Source organism: Nerophis lumbriciformis, linkage group LG05 (assembly GCF_033978685.3).
Source record: "Nerophis lumbriciformis linkage group LG05, RoL_Nlum_v2.1, whole genome shotgun sequence".
Lineage (NCBI taxonomy): Eukaryota > Metazoa > Chordata > Actinopteri > Syngnathiformes > Syngnathidae > Nerophis > Nerophis lumbriciformis.
The window spans coordinates 38,123,354-38,145,978 of record NC_084552.2 but is presented as its reverse complement, the minus strand read 5'-3'; the positions used below and the strand labels follow the sequence as shown (position 1 = coordinate 38,145,978).

At 40.8% G+C, this 22,625-nt stretch overlaps 2 protein-coding genes across 5 annotated transcripts; both read left to right on the top strand.

Annotated features, from left to right (window-relative positions):
* The first annotated feature begins 701 nt into the window (after positions 1-701).
* b3gat3 (beta-1,3-glucuronyltransferase 3 (glucuronosyltransferase I)) lies at positions 702-17,198 on the top strand. Of its 4 annotated transcripts, XM_061960393.2 has the most exons (15): positions 702-1,044; positions 2,762-2,857; positions 3,376-3,428; positions 3,499-3,594; positions 4,485-4,643; positions 4,719-4,802; positions 10,888-10,965; positions 11,036-11,135; positions 13,317-13,407; positions 13,562-13,739; positions 13,805-13,988; positions 14,073-14,216; positions 14,564-14,650; positions 16,430-16,633; positions 16,702-17,198. In XM_061960393.2, exons 1-15 carry the CDS (start codon positions 1,039-1,041, stop codon positions 16,798-16,800), a joined length of 1,659 nt encoding a protein of 552 aa, XP_061816377.2. In that variant the 5' UTR covers positions 702-1,038; the 3' UTR covers positions 16,801-17,198. The 4 variants fall into 4 exon arrangements, with proteins under 4 accessions (XP_061816377.2, XP_061816380.2, XP_061816381.2 ...); XM_061960396.2 differs by lacking the exons at positions 702-1,044; positions 2,762-2,857; positions 3,376-3,428; ... (3 more) ...; positions 10,888-10,965; positions 11,036-11,135 and adding an exon at positions 11,182-12,905 and having other exon boundaries at positions 13,312-13,407; XM_061960397.2 differs by lacking the exons at positions 702-1,044; positions 2,762-2,857; positions 3,376-3,428; ... (3 more) ...; positions 10,888-10,965; positions 11,036-11,135 and adding an exon at positions 11,182-12,909.
* Positions 17,199-17,354: 156 nt separating this feature from the next.
* Positions 17,355-21,351, top strand: LOC133606438 (uncharacterized). The gene is made up of 3 exons (XM_061960399.2): positions 17,355-17,912; positions 18,883-19,454; positions 20,758-21,351. Exons 2-3 carry the CDS (start codon positions 18,921-18,923, stop codon positions 20,899-20,901), a joined length of 678 nt encoding a protein of 225 aa, XP_061816383.2. The 5' UTR covers positions 17,355-17,912; positions 18,883-18,920; the 3' UTR covers positions 20,902-21,351.
* The last annotated feature ends 1,274 nt before the right edge of the window (positions 21,352-22,625 follow it).

The following is a 22,625-nucleotide window of genomic DNA, read 5'->3' as shown; positions in this document are numbered from 1 at the left end:
ACAGAAAAAATAATGACACTGTGTTGGGGGCCCTGTAAAGATTCTTTTCATGGGGCCCAAAATCCCTAGCGGCGCCCCTGTCTGTAGGCATTCATGTGAAAGGTCATTTGGTGGTGTTTGTTGTGTCCTGTGATTGTCCAAGTTGTACCCAGCCTCTCATCCAAAGTCAGCTGGGGTAGGCTCCAGCTCTACACTTACTTCAGTGAGAACAAGTGGTATACAGAACAGGTGGATAGATGTAGAGATTGTGCATTGTTTGATGCATTGCTGAAAACTTTGCAGTGCATACTAAGTAGATGGATGTTGTGTGGGGTTAGATTTGACTGCAGGTGCATGAGAACCCAAAAAAAGTGCCAAAGTCCACTCAATTAATTAAAAAAAAAAGTTATTCTATTTACTTTACAGTGACACTGTTGTGCTTTTTTTAAACTAAATGCTATTGTTTTGTATGACAAATGCACAATATACTTCCAAATCTAGGAATCACATGCAGGGCAGTGGTGCCTTCAGGATCGTGAAGTAAAGCTTCAGGATTCTTGTTTGTGGAAATGTTTCCAAACTTTATTGATGCAGCTCCTAAAAGAACTCGATCTTGATTGGGGTTCAGTTTTATGAATTCCAGCTCCAACACTGGAAAAGTCACCTTTTTGAACTGTTGCTCCAACGTTGTTGCGAAGGTGTACCGGTGGAGACTGTGAAGACGGAGTTTAGTCGAGCACATAAACGCCTCATGTCTGGCCGACATAGAGAGTGAAGCAAGGAGGACATGTAATCAATTCTTGGCGCCATTCGGACGGTCATTGTCAATTTATTAAGATAACCGTGAATTATTTTTTATTATTATTGGCATTATTAGCAAATACCTGCATCGTCCTTTTACTGCTGGCTGGTCGGTGCTGTAGCCAAAGTTAGCCTCGTTAGCACGGAAATCATTGTTGTACTAGAGCGGCTCTATCGTTCACGCTACCCGGCGGCGACAATCAAGTGGAGAGACAAAAAAGGAGAAATTTCCCCGGGGTGACGGATCGGACGACGAAAATGGGGGTGAGTGTTTGGCCAAGGGACAATGGAAACTTGGAAAAGGTGGCGGTGATAAGAGAGTGGGTAGGTCTGGATTCGATGAGGGGTGCAAGGGAGAGGAAGAAGGGTCTATGGTGGATGAGCTTTTTTTAGCCGCGCATGCCGCCTCGCAGCCTTCAGGTAGCCATGTTAGCATGCTAGCTAACACTTAGCATTGGGAATTCTTATTGTTACTACACGCTTTTACACCATATGGGACTCACCAACAAGCGATGGAGTCGTTCAAACCACGTCAATTTAACTCAATGCCGCTGTTTATTATGGCTAGTCGTTTATGTGTGTGTTCATATGAACATACAAGCACACCAATGATGTTGCCAGTCGAGGATGCTGTGCTCGGCAATGTTTCTGCTTCCATCCTCCACTTTTACTCTTCGCTATAAAACCGTCCAAGTTTCCCTAATTCCAGCTTTAAACCAATTTGACCCCCTTAGTGCAGCATCCCCTTTCACAAAACCCCTGTGCACTACCAAGTTATTATCTCAGCCATGCATGTATCAAACGCATGCACCATCTTTACATCCATTTGCTATACCTTTTCCCCATTAGTGGTGAGCTGGAGCTTATCCCAGCTGACAGTGGGTGGGAGGCAGGGTATACACACTGGACTGGTCACCAGTCAGTCACATATGCCACATTATAAACTAGCAACTGTGGACAATTTAGAGTCCCCAATCAACCTAAAGGGTGGTACACAAAATATTTTTTTCTAAATCTTAAGTGATTTAATTAATCTGTTACAGACACCACACACAAAGATTTTAAATAATCAGGCATTGCGCCATTTTGTTCTTTATGTTTATGGTGTGCTACGATCATGTCAGCGCAGAACACCACACACTTAACGATTCTGTCCCACCACCGTGCCTGATGTAAGCCGAAGTCTCGCTTTAAGAAATTTGATGAATAAGATATTTAGCAGCTACTACAGCAACGACCAGAACACACAAAAACAGGCAACATGGAAGAGGACATAAAATAGGAGGGAATGATGGTGGTTTTGAGACTGTTACTGACCAAAAAATCATGGAGACAGCATGAACGCAGACTTTATAGTCTACTGAGCATGCTCGGGTTGAGTTTTTTTTTTTTTAATTAAGGTAATGACTGTCCTTGTTAGCGTAGTAGGCCTACTGCTACGACTGTTAATTTTGTCAAAGACTATGTATTATGTTGACAGATTTTTTACATTAGCCTCCTTGGTACTCGCTCAGTCAGCACACTTCTTGATTGGCTGCTATCACTCTGCGATGTCTCTGGATTCATTGGCGTTCCCCACTGACATGAAGAGTTTTTGGTCATAAATATTGAACACGTTTAATATTTACGGCCTGACCTGTTTTGGAGCCGACTATTAAGACAAATTCACTCTTAACAGCCCTCAGACAATGTTGTCAGACAATCTTGTAAGACACAAGACAATTGAGTATTTGCTGTCTTTGGTCCAGAAAATTGGGCAAAAACAGCCTGGTTGTTATTGTGTGTAACCCGTTTAACATGTTTTGGGAATGTGTGAGGAAGCTGGAGATTCGAACCCAGATCTTTTGACTTAGAGACTGATGTACAGCCTCAGCTCTAACATAGTTATTAACAAGTACACTTAAATCCCATTGCATCTATTTGTGAGGCCCAGCAAAGATTATAGATTTGATTGACACCCATCCTCCTCGACTGTGTACAGAGAAAATCAAGCCGAGCAAAGGAGAAGAAAGCGCGGCGTCTGGAGGAGAGGGCAGCCATGGATGCCGTTTGTGCCAAAGTGGACGCTGCCAACAAGGTGACTTGATTGCAGAGAAGGTAGTGTTTGAGGGGGTTTGCATTGTACAATACGTTTAAGTTGGCTGCACAGTTCTGACTCGCTGTCAAGGGTAGCTTTGATGCCTCAGCTAATTGCACCCAAGGGACTGACTGGTGGGTGTTTGGCATTGAGCGTTATTTTTTTCCCCGTCTTTATGTTGCATCAAAAGCTTCTTGGTAGTCATGAATTATACATTGATTGTCAGACGCATTATTGTGACATTCCTTGTTGTCTGGGCTTGGAAATAAAGCTTTTGGGCTTGGACTCAATGTTATCAGCACATGCCTTCTTGTTTAGTATTTACACTGACAGCTGGTATTTGTATGGAAAATTTTAAGATCAGAATACTTGCAGTTGTGTCATTGTGGTTCTTAGACAGCCCTTACCATGACCATCTCTTTATGACCACAGCAGTAGGAAGAAAATCATTTTCAGAAAAGGTCCCATAGAGACAGTGTTTTTAAAATAAACTAACGCTTGCGCCTTCTTTTCTTTAGCTTGACGACCCACTGGATTCTTTCCCGGCCTTCAAAAAGTATGACAGAAACGGGTAGGTGTTTATGTAGTTATTTACTATACCCCAACATGTTTTGGTGCTACAATTGTCCTCTCCTGCCCAGATTGAATCTGCAGATTGAGTGCAAGCGAGTGACTGCCCTCAACCCGCTCTCCGTGGAGTGGGCCTTCGAACTTACCCGAACCAACATGCAGACGCTGTAAGAACCAGCTCCTAAAACTGAATACAGTGGTACTCCAGTTTTCGTACGCCCTGCTTTTTGTAAGATTCCGTTTTTCGCCATAAACTTTTGCCTCAGTATTCTGTCTCGGTTATCGTATGACCAAACATTGCACTTATCGTTCCACGGAATTGAGCGCCCAAACAAAGAATCCCACAAGTTAGAGATCCAGTTTTGTCGTGTCAATAACACACTGCGTGAATTCAAATGTCTTTGCAAGTAACGTGTCTTAACTACAAACGTGCCTGTTTTAGCCTACTCTAAAAGTACCACCCAGAAGTCAGTCCCCCCCATGCCTGGCGCCCCTTTATGATATCATCGCTGGTTGACTCTGTACTTCTTTGCTAACACAGTTAGACTACAGATCTCTGCTTTTTTTATTGAATGTGGCTGCAACATAAGCCACTATGGGGCAAAAGAAAGTTGCAAGCACTTTGATAAAGAAGATGAGAAACACTATTAAATTTAACAAATAAGCAAAGTACAACGATGGCGTCCAGGTGGCTCCCCCCTCTCTTCCTCGCTTTATATTCATTGCCATTTTCAGTAAACTCGTCAAAGGTAAAATTGTTGTAAATTTGAATTGATAAATTTAGGTTGTCATTTACATTTATTTTCACTTTTAAAACTATAATTATTATTTATGTGTTTTTTGTTGAAATTTTGGGTGTCTAGAACGGAACAGTGTGATTACCATTATATATGGGGGAAAATGGTTTCGGTTTTGATATTATCCGTTCTTTGTCAGACCTTTTGTTAAGTTAGAGTTAAAGTGCCTAGGTGTGGCAAATGGAACAGATTACTAATGAAAACCGAGGTACCACTGTATTTAACTTGGGGAAAGTGACCCGTGGCTGCTGTCCCGGCAGCTACGAGCAGAGCGAGTGGGGCTGGAAGGAGCGCGAGAAGCGAGAGGAGATGAACGACGAGCGGGCGTGGTACCTGCTCGCCCGCGATGGCGACTCCGCCCCTGTGGCCTTCTCTCACTTCCGCTTTGATGTGGAGTGTGGGGAGGAAGTGCTATATTGGTATGCTGACTCTTTGAGGAATTATTTATAAATCATCTATTTACTCAATAATGTGAACTTCTGAATATGTCGCAGCTACGAAGTGCAGCTGGAGAGCAAAGTGCGGAGGAAAGGACTCGGCAAGTTTCTTATCCAGATTTTACAGCTCATTGCTAACAGGTAAAACACAGTGGGAACTTGTGCCTTGTTTAGGTTTTTATTGCAGGTTTTTCAACGTGAGTTAACAGTGGGCTTCGTGCAAAAAACATAATAGAGTAGGGGGCCTCCCTTAAGCCTGGAATTTACTTTCGTGTCGCGTAGATTGCGTCGCACCCCCTACCCCTGCATAACCTCCCACAAGGCTAACGTGCAAAAAATCCTAGGTTTGGGTCACCGGCAATGCACAACACAGAGCTGTGATTGTTAAATTTTTGCCAAGAAGGGTCCCTGAACACAGGCGAGCAGACTTTGTGCTTGAAATGCATACGTTTGTATGAAAAAAAACAGTGAGTTTTTTTGCATAAAAAAAATTATATTGTGTACTTAATATCTCGGTGCGCTGTAAAAATAATTGTCTGTTTTTCAGCTTTTTGTGTTGTTGTTGCGTCCAGAAGAAATCACAAAGTATGACACTTTTTTCAACTTTTATTGACAATCTAGTGCAAACACAAGATTCAATTCCGACATATTCTTTCTCATGCACACACGTCTTTTTCTCTCACACACTCCACACTTCTCATTCTCCGGCAATAATCTTTCAGGCACGGTATATTTACCAACATTTGTGAACTACGAACATGACCATACAGATTAACACCAGCATGTCGTTAACTTACAAGTTATTTAACAGTTTTATTTACATGATAGCTCTCTTGTCCCATGTCCCAAACGGCCGAATAGCGTTCCAAACAATAATAGCGTCCTCTGCCACGACTCGTTTGGAAGTTGCACAGTCCATCTTTACGAAGCTATTTTCCTCTGGTTTATAAAACGTACATTAAAAGTAAACTGATGATTTTAAATGATTAGTTCCAGTGTAGACAAATATGTCCATGTTGTGGTTGTCATCTATCGTCACTCTTTACAAGAAGGACATACGGTATCTAGTCAACGACAGCTGCAGTTGCTCCTTCTGGAGACACTGCCCCTTAGTGCTTTGGAAGAACTATAAATCAAACAAGACGCTGTCAGAGGGGACGCAAGCTACGTGACGCGAGAGTATACACACCAGGCTAAAGTCACCAAAGAATAGATTGTTTTAAGTGAGCAGATTTTGCTGAGTTTTCTGCTCACCCTAGACTTGCTCACCATAGAAACTGAAAATCAATCTCAAATTAATTTTGCCTGTGATGTATCTGATATTTTGTCTAGCCGGATTCGCACGGGGTGACGCCACCAGCCACAGTACAGAGAGCCCCGCTACTCGCCAGTGATAAGTGCCGCAAAGTAACACAAATTAGGAGGGGAAAAAAATACGATTATAAAACCAAATGTCCCGTTGAGGGAATGTTTCAGCTTCAAATCGGCTGGGCGATAGTAGCCCATCAACACAGATGTAGGAGAGAAAATGCCGTTGTGATAACAATAAACAAAAAGACAAAGTCCGACCTAATTTTTTCCAAATGGGAACTTATGCACTTTAAGATTTTCAATATCTATTTAGGTAAAAAAAAAATCTTACAGTCAATTTTACTTTTGTTTGTTTATTTATTTAGGATAACAACATTATTTACCTTCCTATTTCAGTAGAATGGTAAACAATTTTACAGTAATGAGAAATAAAAGTTTGTATCCTTTTTAAATGGTTACTTGCATTAATATTATATATTTTGATTACATACTGTATAGTTTTTATGAATTATTTCTTCAGTTAAAGGTATAGCTCGGTTGGTAGAGCGGCCGTGCCAGCAACTTGAGGGTTGCAGGTTCGATCCCCGCTTGTGTCCTTGGGCAAGACACTTTACCCATCTGCTCCCAGTGCCACCCACACTGGTTTAAATGTAACTTAGATATTGGGTTTCACTATGTAAAGCGCTTTGAGTCACTTGAGAAAAAGCGCTATAATAAATGTAATTCACTTCACTTCACTTAAAGAGCATGATGTAGACAAAAGCGCAGAGTATGTCTGCATAAAGCCAAATATTTTTAGAAGTTCATTTTTGCATATTGTTCTAATGTGTAGGGTGTTCCCCAATAGGGACAAGCAATAGAAAATGAATGTTCTAAAGTTTGGTACCTTGAGACAAGAATATGTTGATTGACAGTCTAAAAGTAACCTGTCTTCCTTCACTGGTTGTTTTTGCAGTTTTACATCAAGCTAAATTGTTTCACAACTTTTCCCACCATTCATGTACCTATAACCAGTTAAACGCAATTGACAAACAGAAACAGAAATGTTTCAGGGAGGTGAAATTAAACTAATCAACTGAGATAATGTGGTTGCTGCATTCGGGCAGAAGGCGGGGTACACCCTGGACAGGTCGCTACCTCATCGCAGGGCCAACACAGACAGACAGACAGACAACATTCACACACTAGGGCCAATTTAGTGTTGCCAATCAACCTATCCCCGGGTGCATGTCTTTGGAGGTGGGAGGAAGCCGGAGTACCCGGAGGGAACCCATGCAGCCACGGGGAGAACATACAAACTCCACACAGAAAGATCCCGAGCCCAGGATCAAACCCAGGACCTTCGTATTGTGAGGCACACGCACTAACCCCTGTTCCACCGCCCAAATGCAGCCGAAAGGGACAAGTGGTAGCAAATGGATGGATGGTTAATGTGATTGCATAAGTGTGGACACCCTTTAATAACTGGGGAGGTGGCAGTGTTCAGATTTAACCAATTACATTCAAACTCATGTTAAACGGGGGTTAACACACGCCTGTCCCCACTTAAAGTTCCTTTGATCAACTCCAAATAAAGTTCAATTGTTCTAGTAGGCTTTTCATTACATTTTTGTCTCCACATCTTCCAGCACATGTTATCGTCCGTAGAGAGCTTCTATAGCATCAATTGGTTCTCATTGCTCAATTATATCAGTCAGATGAAGGCTACAAAATAATTTCCAAGGAATTAAATATACCATGGAGCTCAGTGAAGACCGTCATCAAGTAGAGAAAATATGGCACAACAGTGACATTGCCAAGAACAGGACGTCCGTCCAAAATTAATAAAACAAGAAGAAAACTAATCGGGGAGGCTACCAAGAGACCGACAGCAACACTGAAGGAGCTGCAGGAATTTCTGGCAAGTACTAGCTGTGTAGTACATGTGACAACAATCTTTCGTCTTACAAAGAAAAACATCAAAGCTGGACTTAATTTAGCAAAAAAGACATCTGATATCTCCCAAACACATGTGGGAAAATGTGTTATGGTCTGATGAAACCAAGGTTGTAACTTTTTGGACATAATTCCAAAAGGTATATTTGGCGCAACATTAACACTTCTCATCACCAAAATAACACCATCCCTACAATGAAGCATGGTGGTGCCAGCTTCATGCTTTGGGGCTGTTTTTCTTTAGATGGAACTGGGGCCTTAGTCAGGGTGGAGGGAATTATGAACAGTTACAAATACCAGTCAGTGTTGGCACAAAACCTTCAGCCTTCTGTTAGAAAGATGAAGAGGAACTTCATCTTTCAGCACGACAATGACCCTAAGCACACATCTAAAAAATCTACAAAAGAATGGCTTCACCGGAATAAGATTGAGGCTTTGGAAATGCCCAGTCAGAGTCCAGACCTGAATCCATTCGAACATCTGTGGGGTGATCTGGAGATGTCATTGCAATCTGTCAGATTTGGAGCGGTTTTGTAAAGAAATATTGCCACATCAAGATGTGCCACGCTGATAGGCTCCGACCCAAAAAGACTGAGTGCTGTAATAAAAGCCAAAGGTTCTGCAACAAAGTATTTGTTTAATGGTGTGCGTATTTATGCAACCAGCTCATTTTAAGTTTTTTATTTTATACTTACCTTTATAGGTTTCAGTTTGTTTTTTAATTGCATTGTACAGGTTAAATGTGGAAAAAGTTGTGAGATTATTTGTCTGGCTGTCATTTTTTTACATCACGAAAATCTGGCGTTTGAACAGGGTTGTGTAGACTTTATATCCACTGTATGTTTGAAACCTGTGGAAGGACATGGATGAAGTGTTTTTACCAAGGCCACAACTCTGGTCAGGACCCAGATGTAGAGGGCAGCATTGGTAAACATTGCGTGCAGCGACAATGACAAAAAATACACAACAGGTCTGTCAAATAATTCCAACACGCCACAAACAGCTGTGTAGGGATCAACCTTAATCCCCCAATCTCCACCCCCAAAAAGGAGCATTTTATTTTAAGTGAGGTTACCATTTGTTTATTTTACTCCTGTTTGTTTTACATTGGGTGGAGGGGGCCCCGCTTTATCTATGCACCTTGGTATACGCCCCAGTGTAAACTATTTGCATGCCTAACATAATTGCTATTGTGACATCCAATACAACACTTTTAGAACAGCAGTTTCTTTCATTTAAAAATGCAGCTTAATTTTACACTTCGCAAACTCATCTCGTGGGCTGGATTGAACCTGTTTGCGGGCCTGAACCGTTCCGCGGGCCGCATGTTTGACATCCCTGCCATAGAAGATCCATAAGGAAGATGGTTACTACTGAGATCAGACTGTTACACAAAGTAATCTCATGCTAGTTTCTCTGATAGACTTTTATTCATCCCACAATGGGGAAATTATATGGTTGCAGTGCAGGTTTTTACATATAGTAACAGAAGTAAAACGTAATGAAAAACTAAAAATGTGTAATATAACAATAATATATTGTGTAATATAACAATAATACATTGTGTAATATAACAATAATACATGTGTAATATAACAATAATATATTGTGTACTAAGGATTGCACTGTGTGTATACATACATTAAAATAAAACAAAAAACGCTATCTTAACACTTGTATTGCACACCAAGGCCTATTTATACCAGTAAGTAAAGGTCAGCTACAGAGACATTGTACACTACACTATCTTTTCTCCAAGTCTCCAAGTTATACAGCAACTGACATTAAAAGCTATTAAGCTTATAGATTTTATGTTTTAATGTCGGGTTATCAACCATTTATATTTAAAGCTTGTCTGCTTACTATCAATGTGAGGACTCGAAAAGCAAGGAAGATATGAAAAATGTATCTTGTCATGGTAAAGTAATGACTCGTCCTTGTTTATTAGCGGTATTTTTTGCAAATGTATCGCTAAATGCAGGAAAAATTTAGTCTGATATACATACCAGGTACAAAATGTAATGAGCAAATTTGGATAACCGCATTCATCTCATCCATCCATCTAAACTTCTCTCTTTATTCAATTGCTCTGTCTACACTCACTGTTTTGTCACATCTTTGTGCAGACGGTTGGTAGAACTGTAACTGTTTTTCTCTATTTGATCCATTGTGACAGCTGCAAACACTGAAAAAGTGTATTCGTCGCGGCCAGCTCAGGTATAACTGCTTGCTTCCACAAGCTGCACTGCATGTCTAAACGTCCAAGGAAAAATAGTCCTCTCTTCCCAATACCACATGAAAGTGGTTGGTTTTTAGATTCTTATTTGTCTAATTTCCATACTCTGTTTTTATACCTTTTTAAAAGAAATGTATTGGAGGCTAACCCCTTAGCTCACTATCTTGTGCATGCTAGTTGTCTGACACCCTTATTTTGTTAGCGCAGGCATGATGGAGCATCACTCTGCGGTTGGTGTTTAGACCCTTTACGGCAGGTGTGTAGGAGAGAGAGTCTTTGTTGAAATTAGTGTTTCTTGAGTTCCTGTTTGACGTTCTTTCTTCATTCTTAGCTCGCATCAGCCAACGGTCATCTTACAAGACCCTCGGTTGCCATAGTAAAGATTGATAATCGGGAATGTCAATTTTTTTTTTTTAAATCTAGCAATCGACCCACTCCATGATCGACGCAAGGGTCACACCTGTGACACAACAACCAAAAAATAAAACAATAGTGTTAAAAAAATCAAACAGCTCAGCGAAGGAAGCCAGAACAAAGGCTGAAAAGCAGTGGGTTGCCAGCCCTTGTCCTTTGGGGAACGATTTAATAAGCTTTGCTTTTTCGTGCAGCTTTTTGGACATGTTGAATTGTGTAACTGTAATCATGTGATGTTCCTTATTGTAACTTGGTAAGCATGTCCAAAACTAATAAACCATGACCATCTGTTAATAATGTGTGAGCACCTTCTCTGTCTTATCGCCGCAGTACACAGATGAAGAAAGTGATGCTGACTGTTTTCAAACACAACCATGGGGCATACCAGTTCTTCAGAGACGCTCTTCAGTGAGTACCACACTGCCGCAGTGGACTAATTGTGGCAATTTTTACATTACTTTCACGCCCCTCTCTTTAGGTTTGAGATGGACGAGACCTCGCCGAGCATGTCCGGTTGCTGTGGCGACGACTGCTCCTACGAGATCTTGAGTCGGCGGACCAAACACGGCGAGGCCTCGGTGGGTCACAGCCATGGCGGTGGCCACTGCGGCGGCTGCTGCCACTAACGGGCTTGTGAGGTGCTCAGCAGAGAGTGTGTGACAGTGTCATTTATCTTCTTTTTTGTTTGTTTTTTAAATCGGCCGCTCCGTTAAGAGTCTTGCTCTGTTACAGATAGCGATGTTTCGGAGTGTTTCCCTGCTGTAAAAGCAGCATGTAATGTGAGCTTTTCTTATTTGATCTTTTCCAAGCTTCTCATTCCTTGCATTACATGGGCAATGCGATAGTCAGATCTTGTCTTATCTTTTTCACAAGCACGGTTAGCAGCTGCACCCTCCTCCTCTATCCAGGTGACAGCAATGTACAGTAGCAGCCACCATTAGACAACATCATGATTCATGTGTTAAACTCTTCTACTTGTCCCTTGTGCGTTTCCTCATTGTTGTGGTTGCAAACTGTTTTCTGCCTCCTTGTAGTGACGCAGTATAAGTGCACTCTTTCTTTCTAAGACCATCCAATCAAGCCTTTTATGTTGTGACAGATGCAATGCTTGGTTATGTACAGCTCGTCCATGTGTGGGAGCCACAGTGCACCCTTTTCCTTTTCACAGATAAGTCTTAATGACAAGTGTGCCACAATTAAGCAGCAAGCTCTCAATTTCGTATATTGTAATCATGCCTTTTCATCCCTCAAATCTGAGGGTGGTTTTATCGACGTTAGACGACCCAGAATGGCAGCAGCAAAAGCAAAGTTCTTGTTCATGTGTTTACAAAGCCTACAGGGTACATTTGGAGAGCTTTTAATCTGCATCAGACCCATAGGCCACCATTTAAAAACCCTTTTTTAGGTCAAATGCTCTGTTTACTCATCGATTAATTCCAATGTGGGCCTTTTATAGTTACATTATGATTAGCTTAAGGTTACACTGAGGTTGCATACTGATTAATGCCTTGTAGAATTATCTGCAACTCTGATACACAAAAAAAGTCACTCCCAACATAAGCTATAATAAAAATGAAAAAGGATGTTGTACATAGTGATGGGATATTCACTGACTGATGTGTTGCTGGCACTTTGCCTGGTGGAGTCAGGTTTTGGTTTTCTCATTCCATTTTAATAAGAACCGCCATTTGGTACAATCTACTTTGGTCGTTGTAGATAATTGTCGTTGTAATAAAGACCACAATTTGCTCCTGCAATGCCTTGAAAATATGACTTCTGTTTGTAAAGCCAAAAAAGGTCCCTGAATAGTACTCCTTTAAAAGTAACCGATTTTAAGTAAGAGGTCTTATATTTTGGAGGGTAATCTGTTACATACCCACTCTGATAACAGGAAATTCTCTGGATCTTTTCTCCCCCTTGTATGTGTTCATCCTATACATGCTCTTGTGTATTCAATCTTGAGATAAGACTTTCTAGACATGAAATTACCTAAATACATACATACTGTACTCTAGTCATTTACCAAAATGAAAGGGAGTCAAGTAATTCTGCCTTGTCAGTGTTTTGTTTGTATGTTATAAATAAAATGAAGTGGTTTGACTTTTCATACGTTTTATTGATTTCGCGGTGGGTTCATTGTTAAAATATTATCAAATGTCTCCCTCTTGTTCCATGTGGAACTAATGTCGATGTAATACTGTTTTGGGGGAGCGCTTTAACATGTGGCACCATTACAGGAAGCGGTGTGCATATTGTTACAACCCAAACCGAATACATGAGCCATTATTCCCTCATTAAAAATTATGACTTGAACGTTTTAAATCTTTATCGGACAGCATTGACCAACAGCAGGTATGATATTTTGTTTAATGGTTTATTCTAAACCGTGACCCGCTCTAGCTAACGTTCTTAAGATAGCACAAATTAGCCGTCGATTAAAACCTTCATGTCCTCACGATTGTTATTCACCTTTGAAAAAATATTTTAAAGCACTTAAGCATAAATGAACATTCAGTGCGATAACTGGTCTTCTGTACAAGCTATTATTGTTTCTGTTTTGTTTTGAAATTTAAGATAAAAAAAGCAGCTTGTATTAAATAAATCTGTGTGCATTCACTCTTCCTTAAAAAAAGGTGAGTCTGAGGTGCTATAATGAATGTTTTACTCTTTGTAACACAGCTTGTTAGTGCATTTTATAATACAACGTGTGCACTGTATCTTATACTATATTATTTGATGTATATTCCTGCAAAGTTTAGAGAGCAACAATGAGGATGAGGCTGAAGACCGTATTTGTGCTCTACTTCATGGTTTCTCTCCTGGGACTCATCTATGCACTCATGCAACTCGGTAAGCAACCTATTGGTGTGTTTGCTGGTAGGACGTAAGAATGAACGCATTCTGGTCTGTCCTGTTTATGGACATACTTGGAGACAACATGTGCTGAAGTCGCCTTGGATACATTGCAGCAAATCTGATCAACTTAATTGTGTTTTGTCGTCAGGTCAACGTTGCGACTGCAGAGAGCACGACCTTCCCAAAGAGCGTGCCATATCTCGACTGCGAGGGGAGCTACACCGCCTCCAGGAGCAAATTAAATCAGAGGAGACCAAACAATCCCAAAACCAGCCAGCCAAGGCCTCCATTCCCATAATTTTTGTCATCACTCCCACATACGCCAGGTAACCTATCAAAAAATTCTCAATCTCGTTCATTCAACACACACGGTCCTTTCTTTTCAATCAAGGCTGGTGCAAAAGGCCGAGCTGACCCGCTTGTCCCACACGTTCCTACACGTTCCCCAGCTACACTGGGTTGTAGTAGAAGACTCCCAGCACAAGACATCGCTCGTGCGTGACCTTTTGGCAAAAAGTGGCTTGACCTACACTCACCTTAATATAATCACAACAAAAGAGAATAAGCTGCAGGAGGTTGGCCTTTTATATAAGATTTGCACACAGCCAACCGCCTTCCTCATGTGTGGTAACACAATGCCATTGTACCTTCCTTCGCAGGGCGACCCCAGATGGAAGAAGCCTCGTGGGGTGGCGCAGAGGAACGAGGCTCTGCGCTGGCTCAGAGAGGATGCACACAGCCAGCAGGGGGTGGTTTATTTCGCTGATGATGACAACACATACAGCCTGCAGCTATTTGACGAGGTACAAGCATGGATAGGCTTCACCTGGCTTCTTATGGATGATGAATGAATTAATTTTTTGAATGAATTTATTTATTTATTCCGGCAGACAGACATATTTAGCAACACTTCATCACTCTTTGTAATTTGACAGACAAGCAACGGCACCCACCGAAAAGGGATACGGTAAAAAAGCAAGAATGCTTATCCATGTCGCGCCCCTAATTTACAATCTGATAGATAAATTACAATTTCAGAACAAGTATAACATATGATAATGACAAGGTTTTTTTTGTTTTTTTGTTGGTTTCTTAGTCCACGTGATGTCCAATTCATGTTTTTCCTGATGATTGTATGTTGTCGTTCCAGATGAGGAACACGCAGCGTGTGTCTGTGTGGCCTGTGGGACTGGTTGGAGGAATGAAGTACGAGAAGCCTGTGGTGGAAGGAGGAAAGGTCAGTGCTCTTCTAGCTCTGGATTGAGGTGGGGGTGGAAATCCACTGATAAAACAATGTGTTCCCCTGGCCACAATATTAAGTACACCTGTACTCGAAGCAGCACTTTTGTTGCCAAGAATTGATGAAAACAAGTGAGATAGAGATGAGGGAAAAATCCAAATTCCACAGTTTAAGTCACTATTTGCTAACAGGTGTGATGTGGGTCTCACAGTCAAACCAGTTGAAAAGCACTGCAGTATACAAGTAGTCACAGAATTAAAGGCAATTTACCATTGTGTTCAGTAACTGTTACCTTGAAGAAAAAGTCTTATCGTATTTCAGTACACCAGTGATTTTTAATTTAATGCAAAATGCAGTGTTTGCTGGCAAGAAAAAAAAGACAACGCTTTGGCAGACAAACAAACAGCTAGTCTAAAACTGAACCAAAAACCTACCCTTTGTACTGTGGGTAACCTGCACCCCTAATCATTATTTTAATAATCAATTACATTTACAGGTGAGAAACAATTTAGAGTACAATGTTTTACTGTGGGCTTACAGATGTGGGTTTATTGTGTGAAAAGTTTGAGAACCACTGCCACACAGTACATCACATACAATAATGTAACACTATGCTGATAGGGACAAGTGGTAGAAAACAGATGGATATTATTTTTGTGTAAATTTTGCTCCATAGTCATATTTTATGTCTTGTTATATCTGCAAGCAGTTCATTTTACGGGGCGGCCTCTTTAAATGCAAATTAACCTTTCCACACCTTATCTTCTACAAAAGTATCAGATTGTATTGTCATCGTCACCGCTATTTGTTTGTTCAGAATAAAAATGAAATAAACTTCACAAAAAGTTGTGTATTCAGCGGTCACAACATTAGGTACACCTGCCCACTCTGGGATCAACACAAGAGCTGGCATCATGAAAAACTGCATTTGGCTCACTGCATGTTGCACATCAATGTTACTGTGCGCATGCCATGATTAAATGAAAATAAATTATAAACAGTATCTTCTCTTGTGGGCCCTCAAAACCAAGTTTCGTTGGAGCCTAGGAGTCAAATCAATTGTGTTGTATTGGCCCATGTTGACAATGCAATTCTGTAAAATGTGGACAAATAAACAGGGCAATATTTTTCTTTTCTAGACATCAGAGCAGCCGAGAGTCAGTCTCGGCACAGCAAGGGGGGAGGAGGCTGGCCGAGAGCATATACTAGAATGTCCACATAAGTACGTCCGTCAAAGTGTGACATCACAAATGGCCCACTGTTTCAAAAAGACTACAAAACTCAGCGTTTAGAGGCATCTAAAACTGCGTGCAAGCTCACTACCAAATGCATGAACGTTATGATATGAAGCTTTGGCATTGTTTAACATCTAACACTGTAAGAACATTTATAAGTTGGAAAAAAGGAAAATTATCATAGGTTCCCTTCAAGGAGTGGGATAGGAGGACACACACGTTAGCAAGACTAGCATAGCTATGTAAGCTACATTGCTAACGTTACACTTCCATATTAGCAACCTCATGCTAGGTTAGCCTATTCGCTAAACTAAAACATTATCAAACTTCTACTTTTGTAGCTGAGTGCTATTTGGCAATTTGATTATTTAAAATGTGTAGCAAAGCCTTTTTTTCTTTTTTTTTTTCCAAAGTTGTCCTTAGTGATGTGTAGGCCTTATACACGGGTAGGGCGATTAACTTTGTTTGCCTGCAGAGTCTCACATTTGACTGAAAGTGTCTATGACCAACAATACATCTTTTTGGGGGGGAATGGTTTTAGGTGGTGCACTTCCACACCGGCTGGAATCCCAGTCGTCCCTTCCCTATAGACATGGCCGGGTTTGCCGTGTCCCTTAGACTGGTTTTGGCTAATCCAGATTCCAGGTTCGACAGCATGGCACCCATAGGCTTTCTGGAGAGCAGCTTCCTGCAGGGCCTCGTCACCATCGACCAGCTTGAGCCCAAAGCAGACAAGTGTTCCCTCGTGAGTGTTTGTGTTTTACGGGTTTTTCAGTGCGTGTATCCTTGTCTTATGTTTTTTTTTGTGCACAGGTGCTGGTGTGGCACACACGGACAGAGAAGCCCAAGATGAAGCAAGAGGAGATCCTGCAGGCTCAGGGTCTGGGCTCAGACCCCGATGTGGAGGTCTGAGGAGCACACTCATGTACATTTAAACTGGATATTTATTGTAGGGTTTTTATTTACTCTAAAAAAAAACAAGAGCAGGTTTAGGGTAACGCTATCACGCACAAGCTTGGATTTAAAGGGACATAACTACTTCCATTCATCATTGCAATGGATTTAAGATTAAAACATTCCTTTGTTTTTGCATGACTCACGTCTACCTAAAATACAACTTTTTTACTACTTAGGTTTACAATACAAGCACTCAAGATGTTACAGGAAGGTTAATTTATTAATGTTATTCAAGGCAAATGTTTGAAGACACAAAAAAAGGTCCCTCTGTACAGTATGTTATGTTATCGTGGCTGTGATATTTGTACCTGACATTGTACATTGTTTGTGACAATAAAGTTTGCCAAACAATATATATTTCATTGTTCTTTTACTGATATTTTGTAGGTGACAACTCTTTCATCCCCAAGTAAGTTTAACGTCTCAAGCTAATGTTTGTATGTAAAAGAGAAAGTATTTTAAAAGCATCAACCCATACAACTGTACTGCTGAGTCATGACTCGTACTCGTACGTCACATAATCTTCTCTTCTACCCTCAGGATCATCGTCAACATTATCCAAGCTTAGGCCCGTTTGATGGGCGCCACGGAAACAAACTCCCAGCATCCAGGTAAGGGGTTTTCCTGGGCCAGTTAGATCGACAGCTACAAAGCGTTCATAGAAGGTGCAGTGAAGTCATACCAAATTGTGTTCATTAAATGTTTGTGCGTGCGTGCAAGTGACCCACCGTGACATAATGTTGACTATTTCACGCTGAAGATAACATTCAGTTGGAACAATAAGTCTTTTTTTGTTATTGTAGTCCACAGCTCGCCTAAAAGTGAACATGATTCGGATTACCTTTCTCTCACTTCCTCAACCCGTCTTTGCTAGAGTTTATAGATAAAGAAGTTGGTGTGAAAAGATACGATTGTGTGTGTTGTGACGACATGGAGTAGGGGCAGCCTCTGTGTCTGCGTGTGAGCGTACGTGTTTAAGGGGAGTATCCTCTGTTCTAAGAGCCAAGCCATCCCCCTTGCAGACATGCCAATGAATCACTGAACCTCACACACATGCTACAGCTCAGGTAAGTCTTATTAACATGTTTGCTTTATTGTAAAAGTATTAGTACTCTATTTGGTATTGTCTGTGTGATTGTGTTGTAACAGTTTATCACTAAAATCTTATCATTGTCCAACCTGTTTCTGCACGCTATGTTTTACATGCATTTTTTTCTGTTTGAATAAGTTATAATTTAAACCTGACACAAAGTAAAAGCTACCATCTTAACATGTACCTAAGCTTATTTAATCATACCCCTTTCCTGGTTGGAAATAATTTCTAACACAATTGTTCACTTCCTTTTTCGATCTTAAACAAAACAATGAATGAACAAATAAATATCCATACAGTTCACATAGATAGGAAGTTATTTTGCTGAATGGTTCACATAATTTACTGAATATGTGATAGGTTATGTGTCATTCATCAATCAGGTTTAAGTTTATTATTAGTATTCCTCTAGCCTGTCTTATTTATGGTAATCATTGTGGCTAATGATTTACAACACGTAAACATGTTCTCTACTGTAAGTCACACATCTAAAAGGGCACTTTAATATCAAAGAGTGAACTTTGTTGGTCATTTACAGAACATGTTATCTTTGCTGTAAAACAAGAATCCATGTTAATCAGTTGTCCATTTTAATTGTTTTTTTAAACTGTAAACTATATAGGGGTTTTGTCCCTGCAAGTAACAACAAACACATCCACATATAGACTGTATTCGAGTTAAACGTTAAACCCGTGGTCTCACAGTCCACACAGTTCATTTAGTGACACTCCAACTGTGTTTGTGTGTGGACATTGTGTCCTTGCATTGACAAAAATAACCCTAAACCTTTCCAAAGTTCATTCTTTGTAAGACACAGAATCTAAACATTTTTTGTTTGTAATTGTCTCCGTCCCTTTCATCTTTCCATACTGAAATGACCGTACCTTTTGAGACTGGAGACTGTGGTAGATTATGTAACCACACTAAACTAATCTCTCCCTCAGACCGAAAGAAGGAGAAGTGAACCCAGCCAAGCTTTAAGATGACCATTGGCAAGAACTCCAGGAAAAATTCAGTGCGAGGCTCAATTCGAGCTCCCAAGTTCCTGGACAAATCCGGTGGCTTCTATGGTCGCCTGGATGAGCCTGAAAGGGCGCCCCTGGAGGTGGAGTTTGTGGGTGAGAATGTGAGCGAGTGGGATGTGACGGAGGGTGGCGCAGATGTTGTGCATGTGAGCGAGACAGATGAGGTGGAGGACATGCGGGTGTTTCTACCGATGGAAGACGATGGCCAGACGCTACTGTGCACTGCACCCAGTCGGCGGAGCAGTGGCAGGTGGCAGAGGAGCTCCAGGAGGAGGCATAAGCAGGGAAGCTCTCAGGAGAAGTCACCCAGAGACAAGAGTCCCACCCACATCCTGGAGGTGGCCATGAAAGAGGAGACCCTGCCTGTGCACCTCGCGTGCCGGGAGGATGCTGACGACCAGGTGCTGATCCGAGACCAAATGAGGATGAAGAGGGAGCAAGAGGAAGGGATGAAAGTGGTGAAGAAGAACGCGATGAAAATGTATCGCAAGGTGAGACACGCATGCTAAGTCCATCCATTTATTTCTTAGACTGCCTGTCCTCATCAAGGTCATGAGGGAGCTGGAGCCGATCCCAGCTGACTTGGGGTGAGAGGCTTGGTCATCCCGGACTGGTTGCCAGTCAATCACAGAAAATATATGCTATACATACACATAACGAATACAGTACATCCACACCTAAGGACAATTTATCTCCACTGTAGATGTTTTCATTGTAAATGTATTGCAAATAATGGCATTGTTTTTACAGTAACATTTACTGTGAAATATATTTTCAGCAATTTACTGTAACTGCAGAACTGGGATGTTATAGTTCATTACAATAAAATTACAACTAACCTCACAAAAGTATTTTTATAGTTAATTATGCTCTCAGTTCAGCAGCATACCGCCCCACTTATTGTACAAGAGTGTGCAACATGGTCTACAGTACACCTTTCGTGAAAAATCATGTTTGAAGTTACAGTATTTTGCTGTGATATTACAGATAACTCTGATTCTATAATAATGGGTAATTGTTGTGAAATATTAGGATATCATAATTTTTATAGTCATTTATTGTAATGTTACAGTCAATTTCAATAAAAGTATTGTATTGTGAAAGAACACTTTTAAATGCTGTGAAATCCTGGTAAATATTTACTACCGGTATATAACATTGATGTTTTTGGGATGTGGGATGAAGCCACTCTATAGGGCGCGGAGAACATGCAAACTACAGACAAATGTTCCAGTAGATTCAAACCAGCTCTTCTGACTGTGAGGCAGGCGTACTAACCGCCACTAATGCTAAATATCATCCTTAAACAAGACTTCACCAGGCTTCCAACTAAAGGTAACGACAAATGAGGTTCAGACCAAAGTTTGTAGATGCAAAGTTATCAGAGAAACTCCATGGTGGAGGTCATTTAATGAATTCCAGTGTCCCATGGTTAAACTTTAAACCCTTTAAGGTTACATAAGACGGTGTGTGTAATAAAGTTGTGGACTATTATTCCCTGTGCGGCCAATGTGTGTTAATAACATTCCACCTGCATGGTCCAAGTCCACCGGCCACGTTGGGCGACCATTTTTCTGTGATGTCATGTTTAACGACCTGTAAATGATAAAGCTTCCCTACCCTTTAATGAGTCACATGTTGGGTACACGGCGGCGGGCGACATTCCTGCGCCGCACGCATCGTTGGCTGTGTTGGCTCGCCTACTAAGCCCACATCGTGAACATTCCATTCAGCAGTCAGCCGCGATGATGTATTAACTACAATATATTCCTTAACCTTGTTGTCATTCCTCAGGCTTTGGACCGAGCTTTTCGCCGAGGCTGGGAGGCATTCGTGGCCAACATCTACAGCGTCACCGTCACGCCTGTCAACTCGTCTTCTTCGCCATCATCTAAGAAGAAACATCAGCACAACTTGGTGTTGGCGGAGTTTCAGTAGTCGCTCTTCACAGTTTGGACCTTAAATTCAAGATGCAGTTTTCCCTGTCAGTTATTGAAGTGTGAGGCTTTTGAAATGTTAATTATTTATTTTATTGAATGTCTTTATTCATGCTCTAGCTACGTCAACTCCACTATAAAGAGCTTTATTGGGTTTAACGCTATGAAAACACTAAACATTGTTGATATTTTCCCATTATAAAGCAATGACTGATTAGTGGACTATGGCTATTTTCCACATGGCCTTAATTAGTGACAATTGCAGCTACTATATGCTAATTGTTAATTGGGTGCGTGCAGGGGAGGCACCCAAAGAATGTATTTGTGTATAAAAACGCAGAAATTGTTTTGTAAAACACATTTCTCTGGATACTTGGGTCAAGTGTCTTGACCCAGAGTGGCAAACATGGAAATAAACAAGAAGGCTATGTGTTTTTACTGGTCAAAGTTCTTATATGTCTGGTTCTCAAATGTTTTTCACCAAGTACACCTTCAGAAAACACATGGCTCTCCAAGTACCACCATAATGACCAAAAATACAGTAGCATAGTAGGCTTAAGTATTCATTAAAACAAGGCAGAGGTTGTAGTTAACAAGTATGTGATATTTTTGGCCCTTATAACATTACACAGTTTAAACAGTAACACTAGGTTTGAATATGGGAAAATAAAAAAACTACTTTAATCAAGTGATTCTTTGGCATACCACGTACCAGTTATAGAATCTCTGCTCTATATGACAGGACTGCTTTTCGGTTTTTGAGAATCTGCTGCAAAATACCCACTGAAATTTGAACTGAGCTCATGCGGTGATCTAATGTCATTTTTAGGCATAGGAAGAATGACCCCTTTCTCTTCAATCAAATATTTTTTTTAAGAAGGCCCTGTAGTTTCTCCTTTTATTATTGATGTTCCATCCATCCATCCATTTTCTACCGCTTATTCCCTTTGGGGTTGCGGGGGGCGCTGGAGCCTATCTCAGCTACAATCGGGTGGAAGGCGGGGTATGCTATGCAATAATTTTTCTATTAGTTTTTAGTCACATTTTAATTGTGTCTCGCGTGTCTCCTCCACTTGAAGTATATCATAGATATATAAAAGTATAATATAGATCAAATTCCTTACTAAAATTAATTATTTTCTTGCACTTAACATTTTGAATATTTCAACAAAAGTGTCAATGTTTACTGTACTCTGTTAAACAATCTATATTCTCAAACTGCTGCTTATTTGAATGCACAATAATTTATTTTGTTGCAAATTTTAATCCCAACATATGACACGATGCAAATAAATTGTCAATTTGCGCACGTGACGGGTGTACTTTGATAATTGTATCTACAGATTAACAACACCAAATACTAAACTCAAAGGGCCAGAGTGTGCACTCCAATATGATGTCATCAACCAACAACAAAATGGCGGTAAATCAACCCGAAAACGGAAACATGAAAACATGCACTATACAAAGACAAAAACACTTGTTTTTTGCAGTGTAAATATTTGGGATTTTGGCACCAACCGTTTGGACTAGATCTGACCAATCTAAGTCTATGAGCACGAACTGATGAAGCCTATGAGCGGCTAAGCGTCTTTCAAGACAAACCAAGCAGTCGAGTTGCGAACGATTGAAGTTTTTCAACTTGTTTAAGTCGGGGTCCACGTTAATCAATTCATGGTATACAACTATCAGCTAGCATAATACAGTCATCACACAAGTTAATCA